Source organism: Lutra lutra, chromosome 1 (assembly GCF_902655055.1).
Source record: "Lutra lutra chromosome 1, mLutLut1.2, whole genome shotgun sequence".
NCBI classification, from domain to species: Eukaryota; Metazoa; Chordata; class Mammalia; order Carnivora; family Mustelidae; genus Lutra; species Lutra lutra.
Genome location: NC_062278.1, coordinates 22934187 through 22955163, shown reverse-complemented (window position 1 = coordinate 22955163; position 20977 = coordinate 22934187). Strand labels below are relative to the sequence as shown.

General features: G+C 33.7%; 1 protein-coding gene across 2 annotated transcripts in view; it reads left to right on the top strand.

Annotated features, from left to right (window-relative positions):
* The window catches only part of NCAM2 (neural cell adhesion molecule 2), a 532785-nt gene that overhangs the window by 459611 nt on the left and 52197 nt on the right, over window positions 1-20977 (top strand). For both annotated transcript variants that reach the window (XM_047721657.1, XM_047721668.1), the window contains exons 13-15: window positions 1180-1299; window positions 5381-5502; window positions 18757-18937. In XM_047721657.1, the coding sequence (XP_047577613.1) occupies window positions 1180-1299; window positions 5381-5502; window positions 18757-18937 (423 nt within the window). The remainder of the gene's footprint in view (window positions 1-1179; window positions 1300-5380; window positions 5503-18756; window positions 18938-20977) is intronic.

Genomic DNA, 20977 nt, shown 5'->3' with positions numbered 1-20977 from the left:
GCAATTATAACAAAAAGCTAAAGAGATGTCATGATAATGAATATTAGGGAAAGTATGAAACAAAAGGAAGTATCAAAACAAATTCATTAAGTATATTTATACAATGTGGAATAAAAAATGTTATCTAAAGAATCTATATTATAATGCAATTCGTTTTCAGAAATACATTAATAAATCATAATTTTATTGAATGTATACCATCGTCAGTCATGGGTCATATAAAACCATGTCTCTGCAAATATGATCTTGGTTACCTATGATTTAAACTTTTATTTTATGACTGATTATATCGTGTATTAGGAATCGATCATTTTATTTGGAGTGATTATATAAGCCAAACATAATTTCTTTCTATTTGTTAAGGCTTTACCACTTCCACTAGTAAATTTTTGTGCTATTTAGCAAAAGCAGTAAGATTGGAAGAATCTATGGAATTTCATTGGCTTCCTCAGAGGAATTTGTAAAGATAGGATATTTTAAAGCTACCATTATACCCAAAATTCTTTGGCAAATTGAAGAAGTTGGCATGACCTAGGAGATATTTCTAATCACCTTCACATCCCTGTACTTTTTCAGATGCTCTCTTCTTAGTGTCATGTTGAATCCAGGTCTGATGGGAAGTATAGAATTAAAAAGAAATTCAGAGAAAAAAATAGAGGAGGTGACAACCTTCAAACCAGCATTAAAAATAATTTGATTTGATTTAAGATAATCAAATAAATTATCTATTTTGGTTATGGAGTCAGCTTTATGACACTTTTCTACCATGATTGGAACACCCCATACCCAAGACCAGAGTTCTGTATGTTTAATTCCATATATCCATGAAGTTCCATAGAAATAGTGGGATTAAAGTAGATAAAATATTTGGGATGCATACAATAAAGATGTTTTGTTTATATCATTCTTATTTATTGAATATAGTGTGAATGCATCATGAAAGAAGCTATTAAATTTCTTCTTTGGTAATAACTGCATGGAATCCGCAGGCTAAAATCAAGGTGAAGAAGGGCAGTTCACAAATCAACCCCTTCTTATATGTATTTTCTGTTTTTCAGGTGTTTTCTGGAAAGATTTACATTGAAATTATTCACTCAACTTTGTAATAGGTTGGTTTCTTTACTTATTAAAATATATTAACCATAGATATATATAATATGCTTTTTTTTCATCTCCTAGCAATGGTTGTTTTGAGCAACCTGGAACCAAATACAACTTATGAAATCAGGGTTGCAGCAGTAAATGGAAAAGGGCAAGGAGACTACAGCAAAATAGAAATTTTCCAGACATTACCAGTTCGTAAGTAATCATCTCTGTTTTACTCTCTGTTGCCATTCTCTTCGCTTGCAAACTTAAGACATCTTAAAATTCAGGGATGTGTTTCAACACTTTGGGGAAGTGAATTACATCTTTGTTGAAGTGGTTTCTGAAATTGGTGGCATCTAAGTTTTATAAAAATAACTTTGCTCTCTTAATCTCACAAAACAAACTGAGGGTTGATGGGGGGAGGGGGGTTGGGAGAGGGGGTTTGGGGTTATGGACATTGGGGAGGGTATGTGCTATGGTGAGTGCTGTGAAGTGTGTAAACCTGGCGATTCACAGACCTGTACCCCTGGGGATAAAAATATATTATGTGTTTATAAAAAATAAAATTAAAAAAAAATTAAATTAAATTAAATTAAAATTAAAAAAAAATATCTTTGCTCTGAATGAGGCAAACAAAGTGCACACACAATAAATACAGTAAAACTGCCCTCAGGAAGTTGTCCTCATCAGGAAGGTGTCCTATTTATTAATAGTCTGATTAATTGAATTATAGTGCTCAGACCATAGTCTGTGAGAAAGTAAAAATAGTGACTATGTAACATGTCCAATATTTCATTCTTTTGATGAGACATGACTATTGCCTTTATCCCATAAATTCTGTAGGCCCAAAGTGTGAGAAAAAGGCACCACTGAATTAATCCATTTTCATGGTGACTGCAGAAGATTAACTATTGTAGCCTTGTCCCTGCTACTGTCCTCCTTTGGGGGTATTGTAAGGCTGTTGAATTACATAAAGTGAAGATAAATTTGAAAAGACTTCCATTTCCTTTATGTTGAATAAATTATTTGACAATGTGAGGAATTTGACTGTGACCCAACAAGCGCTATTATAAAATCTGGGCATCACCGTGCTTAATATGTACACCTAATACAGCAAATTGGCGAGAATAATTTACCTTACCCTAATCTGTGACCTGCTCTTGGTTCTCACAGAATCTGTCAGATGTCCCCTTTTCTCCATTTCTGATGCTTTTATCTTTTTCAGTCCCTTCCTGTTTTCTCTCCAGGACGACTATTGGTTCATATTAACTCACAGCTACACTTTCAGACTAGAATGACTTTTCACAAATTTAAGCAGATTTGTATCTTCTCTACTTCTAATCCTCAACACCAGCCTTCACCTTCTGTCCACACCCCTTTTGTCCACACACACATTTGCATGCCTGCCCTCCTCATACCTCCTTCCTCAGTGGCCTCGGTGTTCTCGGCGTCGGTAAGTGGAACTCAAGTTTGGTCAGACTGTTTTCCTTTCCCTTTTCTGTCTTGGTTCCCCTCTCCATGTCACTGCACATCAGCACCCAAAGAGGTCAAGACCAGTAAGACCTTGGCTAACCACTCCAACTTTGTCTCCTCTTCAATTAGGCACTCTCCCCTTCTTTTGTTCGTAGAACACCAACCTAGGTGCTTCAAACAGAAAACCCCTCTCTTTCACTCTTTTTTTTTTATCTTTTCTTTTTAAATCATAATGCTTCTAATCTCTTAGTGTACTGCTTGCTATTGACTTACAGACCTCAGTCCTAGACATTGAAACTTTAAGGGCCAGGTCTAAGAGTTTTTTGTTTCTGTTTTTGTTTTGTTTTGTTTTTAATTGTAAATATGCATTTTAGCTGCTTCGCAATTTTTCATAAGATTTATGTATTTATTTATTTGACAGAGAGAAAGAGAGAGAAAGAATGGTATGTGAGTGGGAGAAGGGGCAGAAAGAGAAGGAAAGGGGTGCTGAGCACAGAGTCCCATGTGGGGCTCAGTCCCATGACCCTGAGATCATGACCTGAGCCAAAACCAAGAATCAGATGCTTAACAGACTGGACTATCCAGGCACCCCTGTAGCTCTTTCTCAAGATTTTTTGAGGTTTAAATGAGATGATATATGTAAAGTACTTAATATGTCATAACTACCCATTATTACTTTCTTGATTATTATTTATATTATTACTTTGGCATAAACATTCCATTGTTTTAACTACTAATAGAAACTATTATTTTAATCAATTCCTTTTTGATGAAATTTACATTTGTTCTGAACTTTCTTTTCGAAGGAAGTAGCAATTGTAATGGAATCACAGATTTAGTATATTGTAAAGGTTAAATATAGACCTAAATATTTTAAATTTATATGTTAAAACATTTGTAACTGAAAATACAGTTCCTGCTGTATAACTATTATCTCAAAATGTTATTATCAAAATAATATGATTATAAAATTATTAAATAAATGCATACTGTATAACACAGACATTCTAAAATGTTATTTAGAAATGATATTAAAGGGACGCCTGGGTGGCTCAGTTGGTTGGGCAGCTGCCTTCGGCTCAAGTCATGATCCCAGCGTCCTGGGATCGAGTCCCGCATCGGGCTCCTTGATCAGCAGGAGCCTGCTTCTCCCTCTGCCTCTGCCTGCCATTCTGTCTGCCTGTGCTCGCTCTCTCTCCCTCTCTCTCTGACAAATAAATAAAATCTTTAAAAAAAAAAAAGAAAAAGAAATGATATTAAACTACCTGAGTATAAGATCCATTTAATAATATTTAGATTTTCCCACTATCTCTTGTTAAGTCTATTTAAGAAATTATTTACTGGTTTTTATAAACATTTAATTCATTTATTGAAAATATGTTATATTGAATATGGATCATTTCATATCATAATATCTGCACACTAATTTAATGAATTTTAATGAAGAATCCCTCCAGAATACCTCTATTTAATTTGTTTCTGTATGGCTGTAAAACAAGGCTATTTTATTATATACTTGCATGTCACCATAGCCCATTGGCATATTTCTTTAACTATATGCCTTTTTCAAATAAACTACTCATTTCATATGGCTATAAACACCATATTAAAAAAGATAACCTGCCAAAGGAAAACAAACAAACAAACAAACAGAGATTCTCCAAGTTTGGAGTCATAAAATCCTCTTCACTCTATTCTGCTTAGTTTGTCTTGACATTCTTCTGTGTAGACCCATATATACTACAAGTTTCTGGAACCTTGCAAACTAAAGCATGTCTCCTGAAAGTTCCTTAGTATTACTATATTCCTATCTATAGGGAATTGAAGGAAAAAGGCATAGAGGATGCCAGTGCATGCTGAAAGACATCACATAAGTGACACACAGCAAGAAGTTTCCTTTCCTTGTTGTCAAGCAGTGATGGCACCCTTCACATAGAAAACTACATTTCACTAGATCCCTGTTCATATTAAACATATAAGCATCTTTGTTACAAAACCACCTCCATGGGATGAATCACATCAAAGGCAAATACGTCCATGATGTTAGAAGAAAAAATTACATATTGGAACACATGTCTATTGATTAGATATCACAAAAGTTCTGTATTCAAATCTGCATCTACTTTAAAAATACTCATTAAGGGGTGCCTGGATGGCTCAGTCAGTTAAACGTCCAACTCTTGATTTTGGCTCAGGTCATGATCTCAGGGTCCTGAGACTGAGCCCACATCAGGCTCTGTGCTCTGCATGGAGTCTGCTGAGATTCTGTCTTTCCATCTCCCTTGCCCTGCCCCCTCCCTCAAAACAAATAAATAAATCTTTTGAAAAACACCCAATAAAGCTGATATGTAATTGCTAAACCATTATCTTATTATCTTTCCCAGTAAGTATATATTCCATGTAGTCTGATAACAATGTTTATATTAAAACATATGTACAAAATGTTTACAGAAATTAACATGAATAAACAGGATTGCACACTATTAATAACCCAAGAAATAAACGTTTCACTTGTATAATGCGATGCTACTCTCAGAACATTTGCACATCAGTATAAATGATATTTTGGTTCTCAGGTGTCACAATTTTGTCATGACACTTCAGTATTTATGTAGATTTATGAATATTGCTGTTTCTTAGAGAAGAAAGGGGAGAAGGGATCAGTGGTTTTATCACAACAAAAGGCAGATGGAAAAATGGTAAATTTAGGATCACATCATTTTTTTTTTAACCACATGACAATGTTCTCTTTATTAGAATGAAGTTTTTCCAGGTATATGAGGTGTGTGTAAAATCCAAGAATGTTGTATTGCTTATTTAGGTGAACCAAGTCCTCCAGCCATACATGGGCAGCCAAGCAGTGGAAAGAGCTTTAAACTAAGTATCACCAAACAGGATGATGGAGGGGCCCCTATTTTGGAATACATTGTCAAGTATAGAAGTGTAAGTACCTTTTTATTATCATTTTGTATAATTTTTTTCAAATTGTATTAAATTTGCATTGAATTCATAGACATATTAGACATGAATGTATATTAACAATGATAAACAGTACTCATAGAAATTAAACTGCTAATTGTCCATTGCTGAAATTCATCATGATAAATTGTGAAATACTTGTCTTTTGTGTGTGTGCATATAATCTAAGCATTGATCATCAAAAAATGCCATCTATTCATCTTGTGATTTCTAAACTTAACATTTCAGAAATGAAAACATTTTCCTTATTTTTCTCACAAGTTTAACAGGATGTTTTTGCCTTCCATTTTGCTTGATATTAGTAACTTCAAGCTAAGCCCCTCTTCTTAATTTTAGTTATTGTATTATAAGTAATTAGTTATTGTATCAAAATGATTTCATTTTTTATTCTTATGAATTATTAGATTATTAATGCCTTAAATTAATAAGCCTTTTGATATGAATTGATATTGATATATAGTCACTTGATTAAAACACAAATTGCTCCAAACAACATTTAACAAAGAATGGCTTCATTGAACTTGTGGAAGAAGGATTAGTTCTTTTCAAGTTTAATTAGCACTAGCTAATATGGGACTTGGGATAGCTAAGAGCTGCCTTGGGACTTATGGATGTAGAGGTGAAGGACATCCTCTGGTTGCAGAGTAATGAAGAAAGTGACATAGTGGACTTTACCTTTGGCTGAAAATTATACCTAATGCCACTTAAAGTGGGTTCTCTTAACATTGCCCTAAGTGCGATGGAGTATTTGTGTCTCTTATGGAATATGTTAAAAATGACACACAATTCTAAATTAAACTGTGTGAAATTTATTTTTTAACATTTATGATTATCCCTATAATACAGTATCAATTTTACATTTATGTTTATGGGACACTTAGTAATACTTCCCAAGTTTATTATATTTTAGCAAATAGTGTTTTAAGTAATGGTCCCCTAATAGTCTATAAATGAAGCTGTTTTCCCACAATTTCATAATTTTCTAAATTATAATATATAGTTTTTTAATTTAAACATCTAAGTTTTAAAGTTTTGTTAAAAGAGGAGCTTTTTTTAGGAGTTTGATTTTTGAACAGCATACTTAAATAATTAATTTTAGATATCAGTCTTTAAATTTAAAATTAATATTCCCTTTCTAGGATGCCTCTTTGTTGCAGGTTTCATTCTGGGAATGGTGAGCAGCTGGGGGTGTTTTATGGCTAACTGTCTATGAAGGTTTCATGCCTGTTCCCCAAAATGGCCCTGAATGGCTCACTGGTCCTACTATGAACATGATGGTTTCATGCTACTCAAGTCAGGTTTCATGACTGTTCTTGTTTGACCATCTGGAAACTCTTTGGAAGGAAAGAGTCTCTAAAGATCATAGGCCTGAACAGAATCATGAACTGGACTGGAAGAACAGACTTCATTGAAGATTGTGGCCTATAATTAGACAATTTATGGCACAAAATACAGGTAGATGTAAGAATTTATTAGGCAACCCCAGTAAAATCCCATAGTGAACACTGAGATCCAATGAGGAGTTATAAAAATACATCTAATATATTTTCTACTAATATAATTTGTACCTAAAACTAAAATCAATGTTTGACTTATCCTTTCTGAAGAGTTGGATATTGGAAATAATACCAGTGCTATGTTGAGTTCAACCAGAACATTTATTTCAACTGATGATAGCAAGTATTTATTATTCCTATTATGATTTTTCTTCATATACTAGTGGCTTTTATTAATACAGCATTATTTTTGAAGAATGTATGACTTCTTCAGCTATAAAATCAGGTATCCAAAATATTTTTCTTTATGTTCTTTCATCCTTAGCACATTGGCTTTTATCTTCATATAGATTATCTTTAATTTTAAGATGGTGGATTCACATCCACATTTAGAATGTGAAGAAACTAGAAAAACAAAAAGGTAATAGGCTGTTTAAGCTGAATTTGTCTTTCTCTTCCAGCAATACAGTACGCATTTTCTAAAAACTCCACTGAGCAAAATTAAAATTGTGTCCCATTAGACAGAGATATTTCTCAAGACTATAACTAAATGAAAAGTGGTTATAGTTGAGTGTTGGGTCAACTTAACAATAGGGTCTGGGTTCTGTCACAAATTGTTAAAATAATTATCTTTTTTATTACAACAGCCATCTCTGTCCTCTTGGGCTACCATAATAAAATGCCATAGTTGCTTGGCTTAAACAATAGAAACTTGTTGTCTCACAGTCTGGAGGTTGGAATTCCAAGATCAAGGTGCCAGCTGGTTTGGTTTCTTCTGTGGCCTCCCTATCTGGCTTGCAGATGACTGCCTTCTTGCTGTCATGACTTTCTTTCTTTCTTCCTTCCTTCCTTTCTTTCTTTTTTTTAAAAATAAATTTAAGTTTTTAATTCAACTAGCATACACTGTATTATTGCTTCAGTGATTCATCACAGGTAGGGGTGAGTGAGTCTTTAGTCTTATATAATGTCCAGGGCTCATTACATACCATGTCCTCCTTAATGTCCGTCACCCAGTTACCCCATTCCCCTACCGCCTCCAGCAACTGCTAGTTTATTGCCTATGATTGAGTCATGGCCTATTGTCTGTACACATATATCTCTGACCTCTCTTTGTCTTCTTATAAAAACATCAATCTTATTGGATTAGAGTTCTACCCAAATGATCTCCTTAAAGCAGTATCTCCAAATAAAATCACCCTGGAGTTTAGGTATTTAACATGAATTTGGGGTGGGAACACGATTCAGTCCATAATCCTTTGTATCTGAAAGGACCCACTATTGGCATTTTGAGTAGCATAATAGTGAGCCATCCAGAAACCAACACTCTATTACAGAATGTTTAACATCCCTGCCCTCACTCATTACACAGCCAGTTGTGTCCCCAGTCATTACTGAAGCCAAAAATGTTCCCTAGATTAGCACTGCATCTGTTCATAGCCAATGAGATTCACAAAATGGGAAGAAAAAACAAACAGTATTTTGGATATTCAAAGGGAAATTATATATTTTATAATAACGAATTCATTTTATCATTTTATTGTTATCTATTTTTATTATTTTAATTAATAATATAAACCATCATTTAAAATGCTGACCAAATACTTTAACATGAATTAGAATTAATTTTTATGAGAAGTTTTGTGTGAAACATATATGGATACAAATAAGTTATAGTGTTAAGATTAGAAAACTTGGAGTAATTCAAGTTTCCATAAAGATGATGAAAATAGTTTAATATTTAGGCAGAGTTGATATAGCTTAGTCTTAGATTAAAATTTGAACAAACTTTTATTTCCAGTAAATTTGTATCTTGCATTCTTTTTCTTTTCTCTTCCCCGTCAAACCAATAGTAGTGGAGCCCTATTTTTGTCTATTCACTCAACATCTGTGTTTCCCCTACCAGTAAAAGAAAAGTTTTGGTCCCTTCTCAATTCCATCTTACTTCTGTAACTTTCTAACTTGAAAAGGTGCTGGCAGATTTGTTTTTAAACATCTCAATGAAAATAATTGGTTGGATAATTAAAGCATAGCTACAATTGACTGACAATTACTGTGTTACTGCTCTCAGACTTGATAGCATTTTAGGATGGATAAATCTGTTTTAGTAGCAGAATTTTAGGCTCCTATGGCAAGATTTATTAAAGCAATTCTTTGTACTTATCCTTTGTACTTCAAGGAAGGCATTTCTCCATCTTGGACATTATAAATATAAATATAAATATAAACTTTGTACTTTGTATTTCATCCTTTATACTTCAAGGAAGGCATTTCTCCATCTTGGACATTATAAATATAAATATAAATATAAACCATTAATCAAAAATAAAGGAAAGGGGCGTTGGAAACATAGTTACGGGATGAATAAGTCAGTGGTATAAATGGCACAGAATAAAGAATATAGGCAATGATATTGTAATATCAATTCAGAAAGATGTGATGTATCTGGACAGATGGTGCTACACTCATGGTGAGCCAAGCAAGATGTATAAACTTGTCCAATCACTATGTTGTACACCTGAAGCTAATGTAACATTGTATGTCAACTATACTAAAAAAAAAAAAAAATACATTGATACTTTTCAACACCTTTTAATGGCCAAACTGAAACTTACAGAATGTGGGTGATCTGGTGGGCGTAGGAAACAGATATCAGAATATAAGACTTAAAATCTAAACGGTTTTGCAGCAGTAAGTGTTGAATAGAAATCTTCCTGTGGAAATTATACCGACCCCTCCACTCTCCCATCTCACGTCATTTGGCTAGCTCTGTGCATCCAAAGGCCAACCATTCTGAATCCAATCTATCTTTGCCATATCATTTATGGTATGCCTTCTACTTCAACACTTTAAAATAATCTCTGTATGTCTATTCTTTTTTCTTTCCCTTCCTTCTCTGCCCCCTTCATCCTGCAAACATCATGCTCTACAGGTCTAGTAGGAAATTCCATGATTCAATGTAAGTTCTATGAATGTGGTGAAACAAGAGCAGATCTTGGGAAGGAATAATTTTCTCCACACTTTCTTTCTCAACAGATTAGTCCTTCGCATTTAAAAATTTGCATTTTAAGGTTTGTCGGCTAGATACTTAGGCAGTCTTTGCTTTGATGGTTGCACTTGTATTGAAATAGTAACTATTTCAAAAGGTTTTTAATCATCTGTTCTCTTTGTATGATTCCAAGCCATTTCATCTGTTAGTTCCTCAAACTGCATGAATTCCACAGTAAAGTGCAATTGAGTAACTCAAAGCATTATTTGGAGATATGCAGTGCATTTTTTAATTGTGTAATCTCTATGGTAAAGACATAGGAGAATTCAGAAAGTAAGCAACATCATGAGGATTTTAAACTTGATTGCTTCTGGGGCACCTGGGTGGCTGCTCCGTCAGTTAAGTGTCTATCTTCAGCTCAGGTCATGATCCCAGGGTCCTGAAATCGAACCCTGAATTGGGTTCCCTGCTTGTAAGGAGGCCTGCTTCTCCCTCTCCCACTGCTTGTTCCCTCTCTCGCTGTGTCTCTCTCTGTCAAATAAATAAAATCTTAAAAAAAAAAAATCAATAAACTTGATTGCTTCTTTGACCGTTGCTTTCAACTCTCCATGTGCGTGGGACTATATGTTTTACAATCTGGGAACAACAATATTGAGATAAAATATTCCTTATGAAAGTGTTGATTGCTAGCAGACACTGAATCTAAGTATTAAACCTGCATTTCACCAGGATGAGGAAAGACAAATTATATCCTAATATAGAGAATATGTAATACAGATCAGGAACATGTATAGGGCACATGAGTTTGTTCAGTTACACATTAAGAAGACAGAATTTATAAGAACAGAACTAGAGTAGTGAAAGAATTAGATGTCTGTATGGATTCTTTGTGAAAATTAACGTCTCTAACATTAAGTCAGTAGGATTAAACCATGTATTTGGAGAATAAAGACAAGCTTATTAATTTCATAATGTATGTGGAAAAATGAAAGAAATTATTTTATGTACAGAATATTTTCCATCTACTTTGTGTTGTAGAGTCAGTGTAACTCCATATAATTTAATAAATAGCTTTTTACATGCTTCCATGAGTTTTTCACTGTTTTCTCCCTAATTTGATGATAGCTGTGGGATCATAACTATCACTTAGTGTTGGCACATTAAATAAGTCTCTGGAGCTAAGAAGGACTAAAGAAAATTAGTTGCTTAAAATCAATTGTGAAGAAGGTACTTTAGGGACTAGCAACAGTGCTCTAGCATACATTTCTGAGTCTTAATTGACCTTCTTTAGCTATTGGGAGTCTGGATGGCTGTATCTCAATGGCCACAGGAAAAGAAAAGATAATTTTTTAAAGGGTCTTAAAATAATACATACATAAAATTGAGTTCTTCTTGTTGAGATAGCTAATTTTCTAATTAATTATTAATAATAATAACATTTTCTGATTTACTTGTGTTTAGGTGGGCACACTAAAATTTATTTAAAACCATCAATATAAGTTTTGAAGCATTTTCAAATAATTATGGACATTAAAGAGTTCTAAGCTTTCTGATAATTTTTCTCTGGCCTAGTGAAGAGGATGAGTTTTATTCATTCTGGTATGGAGATCTTCAAGAAGACTATTTGTTGTCTGAATGAATAAATACAAGAATCAATGAATAAATAAGTCTGTTTTGAGCAATTTTACATAATTTTATAATTAGTTTAGTAAATCTAATTAGTAATGAATGCAAGAGGAAAAAAAAAACACTTGTACTGAGTAAATTTTTATGGGTTGAGAGAACGCAGAAGGTGATGGATAGGAAAAATTAGATTCCAGTTGTCCCTAAAGAGATATGTGAATGAGGGAGACTAGGAATAGATTAAGTAGGATCTATTTTACAAAGTTTTACCAAACCTCAGTATATGGAACAAAGGCAATTTGAATCAGTTATGATAATAGAAAAAAAGAAATCAGAATATTTGAGTCAACTGTATACTTCAATTAAAGAGAGAGAAATTAGAATTTGAAGCTTCAGTAAAATCCTCCATATTTTGCATATTTTGAAATCAAAGCTGAGTGTGTGTGTGTGTGTGTGTGTGTGAGAGAGAGAGAGATTGCTAAGTCACCTCTCTTATGTTCAGAGTAATAAATGGAGCTGTAGAGAATTCTGGGGCCTTTTGTGAGGTCATACAAGTAGAGAATAGCTGAACCACGCTACCAGGAAATCCAGGAACCAGAAACTGCCTTATGTGGAAATAGAAAATCTTAAAGCATAACATAATAGAGTCACAGAAGCCTTAAAATTCAAGTTAGTACAAGCTAATCTCCTCTTATGTCCACTGTTGATTCTATTTTCATTTAAGATGATATTAACCGTATATTCTCTGAGACTTCCAGAAGGATTACTGCATTAATTCTTACTATAAATAAAAACAGCCAGGGAGTCCTCTACAAATAAGAAAACCAACACCTCCTTCATCTCTTCTCAGCTTTCCTCCCTAGACAGATGATAGCAAATATTTCCCCATACGCTGATATTATCATTTTAAAATAACTGATAAGGAGAGGTCTTAACTGTCATTTGGCCCTGCTCTCTATTTTCTGAGAAAAAAGATTGCTTAAGAGAAGCTATATCAAAGCAAAATGACCATTTTTCTTTTAGTAGCTGCCCTTCAACATTTAATTGGCTTATTAATAATAACCCTATTCAGCAAATCATCTCATTAAGTTACCTAGGGGAACATTTTGCAACTAGATTATCTTAAATAGTTCCCTAGGCATTTAAATTCTGTAAATTAGGCACTCTACAGATGCATAATTGAGATTTGGATACCTAGGGGAGTATTTGGTAACACCCACTTTAATTTTTTTTTTCCTACTCCCTAAGAAAAGCAATTAAGGGATTAAAAAGCCTCCTTGTCTACTGTTGAATGGAAAATGAAATTGACTTAAATATTAGAACTCCCTTTGGTTCCTTATGCCATCAGTCCAACTATCTAAAATGATGGAGGGGCTTTTAATGTATCACGTTAAGAGCTTCAACAATTAAGAGTTACATGATGGGTAATTCGGAAGAGACTATCTACATGTCTTGTGCTTGTCTGGAAGTTTCATTTCAAATGCTGATTTCCCAGAAATAGTATTTTTGGAGGATTATGTGAAGGACAGGAAGTCTCCCCATCACTGTGAAGAATAAATTTTATCCTTGGGTAATCCAGATCTCAGCTGTTGGCTCATTTTCTGGCTCTTTCTGCCATGTCTCCACTCAGATCCAGAGCAAAAACTCAATTCTGGATTTTCACCAAGATATCCATTCTTACCAAGCATTTCATAGTTACTTAGGACTGATGGAATTACTGGGAAAAAAGGAAGGCCATGGGGCAACTCTTTACTGCTTCATATATCCTTTGTCTTTATCTAACCTTTCACTTCTGTTTCTCACCCCATCCTTCCTGTACATGTGTATGTATACACATACATATACAGACACAATATGTATACACATAAATATACACATATACATGTAATATATCATCTAAGATTGTTTTTGAATAAATATTTTTAAGCTTTTTTTGGGGGGGTCAATAACAAAAAAAAGTTTTTTGTTTTTTGTTTTTTTTTTTTTTTTTTTACATTTTTACATTTACTGAAAACAACAAACCTATAATATGTATCTTTCTACCTCCCAGTGTTCATGCTTATTTCCGAGATTTTCAATCATTGTGCTTACTTTTGGATCCAAACCTCGGGGAAAGAATCACACTTTTTCATTAACTGTTAGGACAAATGAAAAGTGACACTGGAGTTTATTTCCAATATGAGTTACCTCACTTCCCCAGAGGCCCCAGACTCTATTAAGTTTCCCTGTTTCATGCCCCCAGAACATTCTTGGTTTTTCAAAAAGCTCATGTCTTTCTCCTGACTGGTATGAACTCGAGTATTAGTGTATTGTACATGTCCTGTTCACTATTGTGTTCAGAGTTCTAGAACTGCCCCTCTACCCAGTAAAGGTGGAATGAATAATTGATGGTGAATTGATGAAGAAGGAAGGTGTTGGGAAAATCATGGCTGTTTTGGTACATCAGTCCCAAACATTTCAAAAGCACTCCTCACTTCCTTTCTTAGACTTACTAGTCATTTAGTGATGTAGGCAAGTTATAAGTGTCATATGGCCTCTTCAGTATACTTCATAATACCTTAAAATAGGATTGGGCAACAATTCATAAACTTAATCCATTTCTAAGTATCAAAAATCAAGGAAGTGCCTTTGTTTATATGGGAACTTTAAGTGATTTTCCTAAACCCATGGCTTCATAGCATTAAGGGTGCTAATATCTTTAGTTTTAGATGAAATATCAAAACAAGCTAACTGAAGACTTTGTAATAAAAATTCTATGTAACCAAAAATAATTAAGTAAGAAAATAGAGTAATAATATGGTATCAAAATAATAATGTCTTCCTGTCTCCTTTTAATGGACACTTTACGTTTGTAGTACCATCAATTTAATGCAATCATGCGTTTAACTTCCACAATTTAATTTCAGAGAATAAATCCTCAATTTTCACCATAAATGCTGAAAACATTGTTATGCTTATAAAGTAAAGTCAAAGCAACATTGTACAATATTGGCTCAACTGGGCTGAGCACTGAGGTTAAAAAGATTGATCTGTCTTTCCTCTATCTATCAATCTATCTGTCATCTATCGATCTCTCTATCTATCACCAGGCTCTAAGTTATTTATAGTTTTATCTCTGGAAAATTGAGATTTGTAATTATAAGTGATAATTTATTAAAAACATCATTCCAGCAAATTATTATTTTATTTTCATATAGTTATTATAGAAATATGTTCTCCTTAATAATAGCTGTCATTTGCTAAGTGCTTATGATTCCTAAGGCCCTGGACTACCCAAAGTACTTGATTTTCTTCATTGCTCCCTCATAAAACTGACAGATGCACCTGTTACTATCATTTCTGTAATAGAGATGAAAGAAACAAGGTGAAGAGACTAAGGAATGCCCCAGTGTTTAAATGGATAACGTGGCACAGCTAAATGTTCACATTGTTTAGGTTAGTTTAAGTCATTAAATTGTGTAAGTTTATTTTTTTTAATTGTAGTCATAGTATATTTTTCAGATAAAGGTTAATTCAAATATGTGATATAAAACATTTATTTTATTTTATTTATATATTTTTAAAGATTTTATTTATTTATTTGACAGAGATTACAAGTAGGCAGAGAAGCAGGCAGAGAGCGAGAGGAGGAAGCAGGCTCCCTGCTGAGCAGAGAGCCCGATGTGGGACTCGATTCCAGGACCCTGAGATCATGACCTGAGCCAAAGGCAGAGGCCCAACCCACGGAGCCACCCAGGCGCCCTAAAACATTTATTTTAGAAAAAGGATCAGGATTTAAGTGTAGATTTTCAAGGTTAGAATGATACATTTTATTTTCTGACGCTAATAACATTTTTAACAGGTAATATTTTTATGAGTCTAAAACATCAGAATAATAAAAATACCCATAGTAATTTAAATCTGTAAAAAATATCCAGCCTCTATTTGCAAGATGTTTTATCTTCCTTCCCCCACCTCAAGCCTTAAACAATAGTCTCTGGCATTTATTTTATTTTTATTTTATTTTTAATTTTTTTATTTATTTATTTATTTATTGTGCAGAGGAAAAAAGATTTCATCTGGACATCTAGGAATTTATGAGGGTATATGTCTTCAATAAATTAATAGCTAATATATTTATTTTCTTTTCTGACACCTTTTAATTTACCAATGTAAACATAGAATTCGGAAAAATACAGCAAACACTCATATACTCTCCATCAGGAGTCCACAATTGTTAACATAGTGCCACATTAAAACACCTTTCTCAATTTATTCCCACACATGGATAAATCCTCTTGCTAAAACATATGATAAGAACATCATGACACTTCATTCTTCAATACTCCTTCAACAAATATTTGTGAATTCAAGGAATATTCTCCACATAACCATAATACTATAATTATACCCAAGAAAATTAGCAATAATTTCATAATAACTTACTTTTTCTTAATATTTTTTATTATGTAGGTCACCATATAGTAAGTACATCATTAGTTTTTGATGTAGTGTTCCATGATGCATAGTTTGTGTGTAACACTCAGTGGTTTATGCAATATGTGCCCTCCTTAATACCCATCACCAGGCTAATCCATCCCCCCAACCCTCTCCCCTCTAAAACCCTAAGTTTGTTTCCTGGAGTCCATATTTTCTCATGGTTCATCTCCCCCTCTGATTCTGCCCCTTCATTTTTCCCTTCCTTCTCCTAATGTCTCCACGCTAACCCTTATGTTCCACAAATGAGTGAAGCCATATGATAATTGTCTTTCTCTGTTTGACTTATTTCACTTAGCATAATCTCCTTCAGTTCCATCCATGTTGATGCAAATGTTTGGTATTCATCCTTTCTGAAGGCTGAGCAATATTCCATTGTATACATGGACCACATCTTCCTTATCCATTCATCCATTGAAAGGCATCTTGGCTACTTCCACACTTTGGCTATTGTGGTCATTGCTGATATGAACTTTGGAGTGCATATGGCCCTTTTCACTACATCCATATCTTTGGGATAAATAGCCACTAGTACAATTGCTGGGTTATAGGTTAGCTCTATTTTTAACTTTTTGAGGAACCTCCAAACTGTTTTCCAAAGTGGGTGTACCAACTTGCATTCCCACCAACAGGTTAAGAGGGTTTCCAAAAAAAAAAAAAAAAGAAAAGAAAAGAAAAAAAAAGTTTCCCTTTCTCTACAACCATGCCAACATTTGTTGTTTCTTGTTTTGTCAATTTTTGCCATTCTAACTGGGGTAAAGTCGTATCTCAGTGTGGTTTTGATTTAAATATCCCTGATGGCTAATGATGTTGAACATTTTTTCACATATCTGTTAGACATTTGTATGTCTTCTTTGGAGAAGTGTCTGTTCATGTCTTTTGCCCATTTTTTGACTTGATTATTTGTTTTTTGGGTGTTGAGTTTGAGAAGTTCTTTATATATCTTGGGTACCAGCCCTTTATCTGTAGTGTCATTTATAAATATCTTCTCCCATTCCCTGGGTTATCTCTTAGTTTTGTTGACTGTTTCCTTTACTGTGCAGAAACTTTTTATCTTGATGAGGTCCCAAGTGTTCATTTTTGCTTTTGTTTCCCTTGACTTTGGAGACATGTTTTGAAAGAAGTTGCTGTGGCCGATGTCAAAAAGGTTACTGCCTAACTGCCTATGTTCTTCTCTAGGATTTTGATGAATTCCTGTCTCACATTGAGGTCTTTCCTTCAGAGTTTATCTTTGTGTATGGTGTAAAAGAATGGTTGAGTTTCATTCTTCTGTATATAGCTGTCCAATTTTACCAGCACCATTTATCGAAGAAATTGTCTTTAACCTTTGGATATTTTTTCCTGCCTTGTCAAAGATTAGTTGACCATAGATTTGAGGGTCCATATCTGGGCTTTCTGTTCTGTTCAATTGATCTATGTGTCTATTTTTGTGTCACTACCATGCTGTCTTGGTGATCACAGCTTTGTAGTATAGCTTGAAATCAGGCAACATGATGCCCCCAACTTTGTTTTTCTTTTTCAACATTTCCTTGGTGAATCGGGGTCTTTCTGGTTCCATACAAATTTTAGGATTACATATAAATTTTAGGTTCCATACAAATTTTTCCAGCACTTTGAAAAATGGCATTGGTATTTTGATCAGGATGGTGTTGAATATATAGATTGCTCTGGACACCATATAAAAACCATCTATGAGAAGCCCACAGCAAATATCATTCTTAATGGGGAAAAGCTGAGAGCCTTTCCCTTAAGATCAGGAACACAACAAGGATGTCTACTCTTTCCCCTATTGTTCAACAGAGTACTGGAAGTCCCAGCAACAGCAATCAGCCAACAAAAGAAACAAAAGAATACGTATTCAAATTGACAGAGAAGAAGTAAAACTCTCTCTCTTCCCAGATGACATGATACTTTATGTGGCAAACCCAGAAGACTCCACCCCCAAACTACTAGAACTCATATAGCAATTCAGTAATATGACAGGATACAAAATCAATGCACAGAAATCAGTTGCTTTCCTATACACTAGCAATGTAACTGTAGATAGAGAAATTTGGGAATTGATTTCAATTATGATAACACCAAAAACTTTAAGATGCCTTGGAATAAACCTAACCAAAGAGGAAAAGGATCTATACTCTAGACACTATAGAACTCTTATGAAGGAAATTGAAGAAGACACAAAAAGATGGAAAAACATTCCATGCTCATGGATCAGAAGAATAACATTGTTAGAATGTCTGGCAATTATTTTAATGGATATACTAAGCTTTTTCTGTAAACTATGTTTCATTTTTTCTGTCCACCTGGCTACTAATAATCTAAAAATGGCCAAACAGCAAATTGATACCTGTGAAATAAAAATAAAATCCTAATGAAGGTGAATTATCACCACTGAGTTATCAAAAATTAATTATGAAATCATTCTTTGGCTAAAATTTTAAAAAATACAGAATTTTTATAGAAAATTGTTTGAAATGACTTCATTGATAAAGTAACTTTCTTTATCCCTGTAAATGATAAAATGTCATTTTTTTGAAATTAATAAAAGCACTTTTTTCTCCCTGAAGATAAATTATATTTTTTAAAAATCATAACTTCAATGTATTTACAAAATATATCTTATTGCTCCTACAGAAAGATAAAGAAGATCAGTGGCTAGAGAAAAAAGTGCAGGGAAATAAAGACCACATTATTTTGGAGCATCTACAGTGGACAATGGGGTATGAAGTTCAAATTACAGCTGCCAATAGATTGGGATATTCAGAACCAACAGTCTATGAGTTCAGCATGCCACCAAAGCCAAACATTATTAAAGGTAAGCAAAACTATGTACTTTCTTAGGTGGCTAAACATATGATATCATCTTTTTATAAACTCCTCTGGAATTTTTCTTAATACTGAAAACATAATTTTATAGAAGGAAGTGTAAATCCTGACTTCTAATCATGGTTATTGTGACATGTCTTACTCAAGATTTCTCAAATTGTTTTTGCCATAGGGTATCAGTTAGCTGGTAAATGCACTTTGACAGCTTTGGTAGTCGAAGGGATGGGGAGGGAACAAAAAGAGGGGATGGAGGGTAAGAATGAAGTGTCAAAAGCCAACATGAAAGATTTCTATTAAGTCCAGAAAATCTTTTGCAAAGAAGTTGTCTCTACCAAACACATGGAGGCTGGTCCTTCACTTTTGGAAAAATGTGGTCAAAGATAATGATAAGCCCATCCATGACTGATCAAGCCAGTTGATTTTGGAAATACAGACTCAATCACATGGTGAGGCAGAAAAACTACAGATGTACCCCAGAAAAAAAGTATAACTAGGGTTTCAAGGAGGCTCACAATATTTCAAGACACTTGACATCAGTTTTCACAGTGCACTGCTGAATTCTATCTTTATTAAGTAAGAGTGCTTGCATCATTATATGCTAATGATGCTATAAAAGTCCACAGGAAGGATATTAAATTTTTTTTCAGATACATGCTATAGAGGTAAAGATGCAAGAATTTGTCCAGATTCATTGTCATATTTAACTCTGTAAATTGTCACATGGATCATATTTTAACATCCATCATTACTTTAAATATATGTAACATTTACTGATGAATTTTATACATACATGTATGCATATATGCAATATACATATACTCTTCATATGTATATATGTAGAGATGAGAGCAGCATATTCATAAGCGTGACTTATTGAAGTCATATTATATTAGAGTGTCTGTATTGTTACATAACACTGTTGAGACTGGGAAAAAATAAAGTGTGTTAGTTTAGACATGCTCTTTAGCCCTCTTGTGAGTTCAAATTGATATTAATCTCATGATTATGAGTTTGTGAAATACTACATCTTTTTTTTCCAAATTGAAAGCATCTTTATACAGTTAATCTTTCTGTTAAAAAATAATTACTATTGGGGCACCTGGGTGGCTCAGTGGGTTAAGGCCTCTGCCTTCGGCTCAGGTCATGATCCCAGACCCCTGGGATCGAGCCCCGCATTGGGGTCTCTGCTCAGCAGGGAGCCTGCTTCTGCCTCTCTCTCTCTCTCTGTCTGCCTCTCTGCCTACTTGTGATCTCTGTCTGTCAAATAAATAAATAAATATACCTAAAAAAAAATAATAAGTACTATTGGTTATATGTATATTACTATTGGTTAAAAGTAATTGATATTTGGCTTTGTATTGCTCATATTAATTAATAAGTGCTTCCAATTACAATTTGAAATTAGGAAGCTGGGAGCATCTAGGACTAATACTGATATGTTGTAATGGAATTTTTAAAAATTTACAAAGTATTTGTGCATTTGTTATCTCATTATCTCATTTGTATATCTCTGAATCTGAATTGAACAATGAAGAATTATACTCATTTTACAGATGTAAATTTGGAAGGTTAACGGATCTGTTTCAAGGTCAGAGCTACTTTAGTCATATGACAAATCCAATACCGTTAATAAGATGATACACCTAAGAATAATGGTTGAATATACTATCAAGTTCATTGCCTCTGTTAGTTTTGAACATCAGTAACTACCTCTACAAATACATCTTATTTTTGCAGTAATTATCCTCTATGCAGATATCAGCAACATGATATAATATGATTCTAAATCTGAGTCAGAATCTTCAAAGGAGGATTGCAGCAGTTAACTCCATTTTCTTCAATCTTTAATTCAGCTCATATGTGTGGAGAAAAATAATTATTTTTATCAAGATAAAATTAATCTTGCATGAAGTTGGAAGACAACATTTTAGTAACATTTTATAGGTAATAGATTGTGAAAAAAATAGACTTTAGTTAGGTTACTTCCAGAGTGCCTGTTATTTTTTATAAAAAATCATTTTTGAAGGAT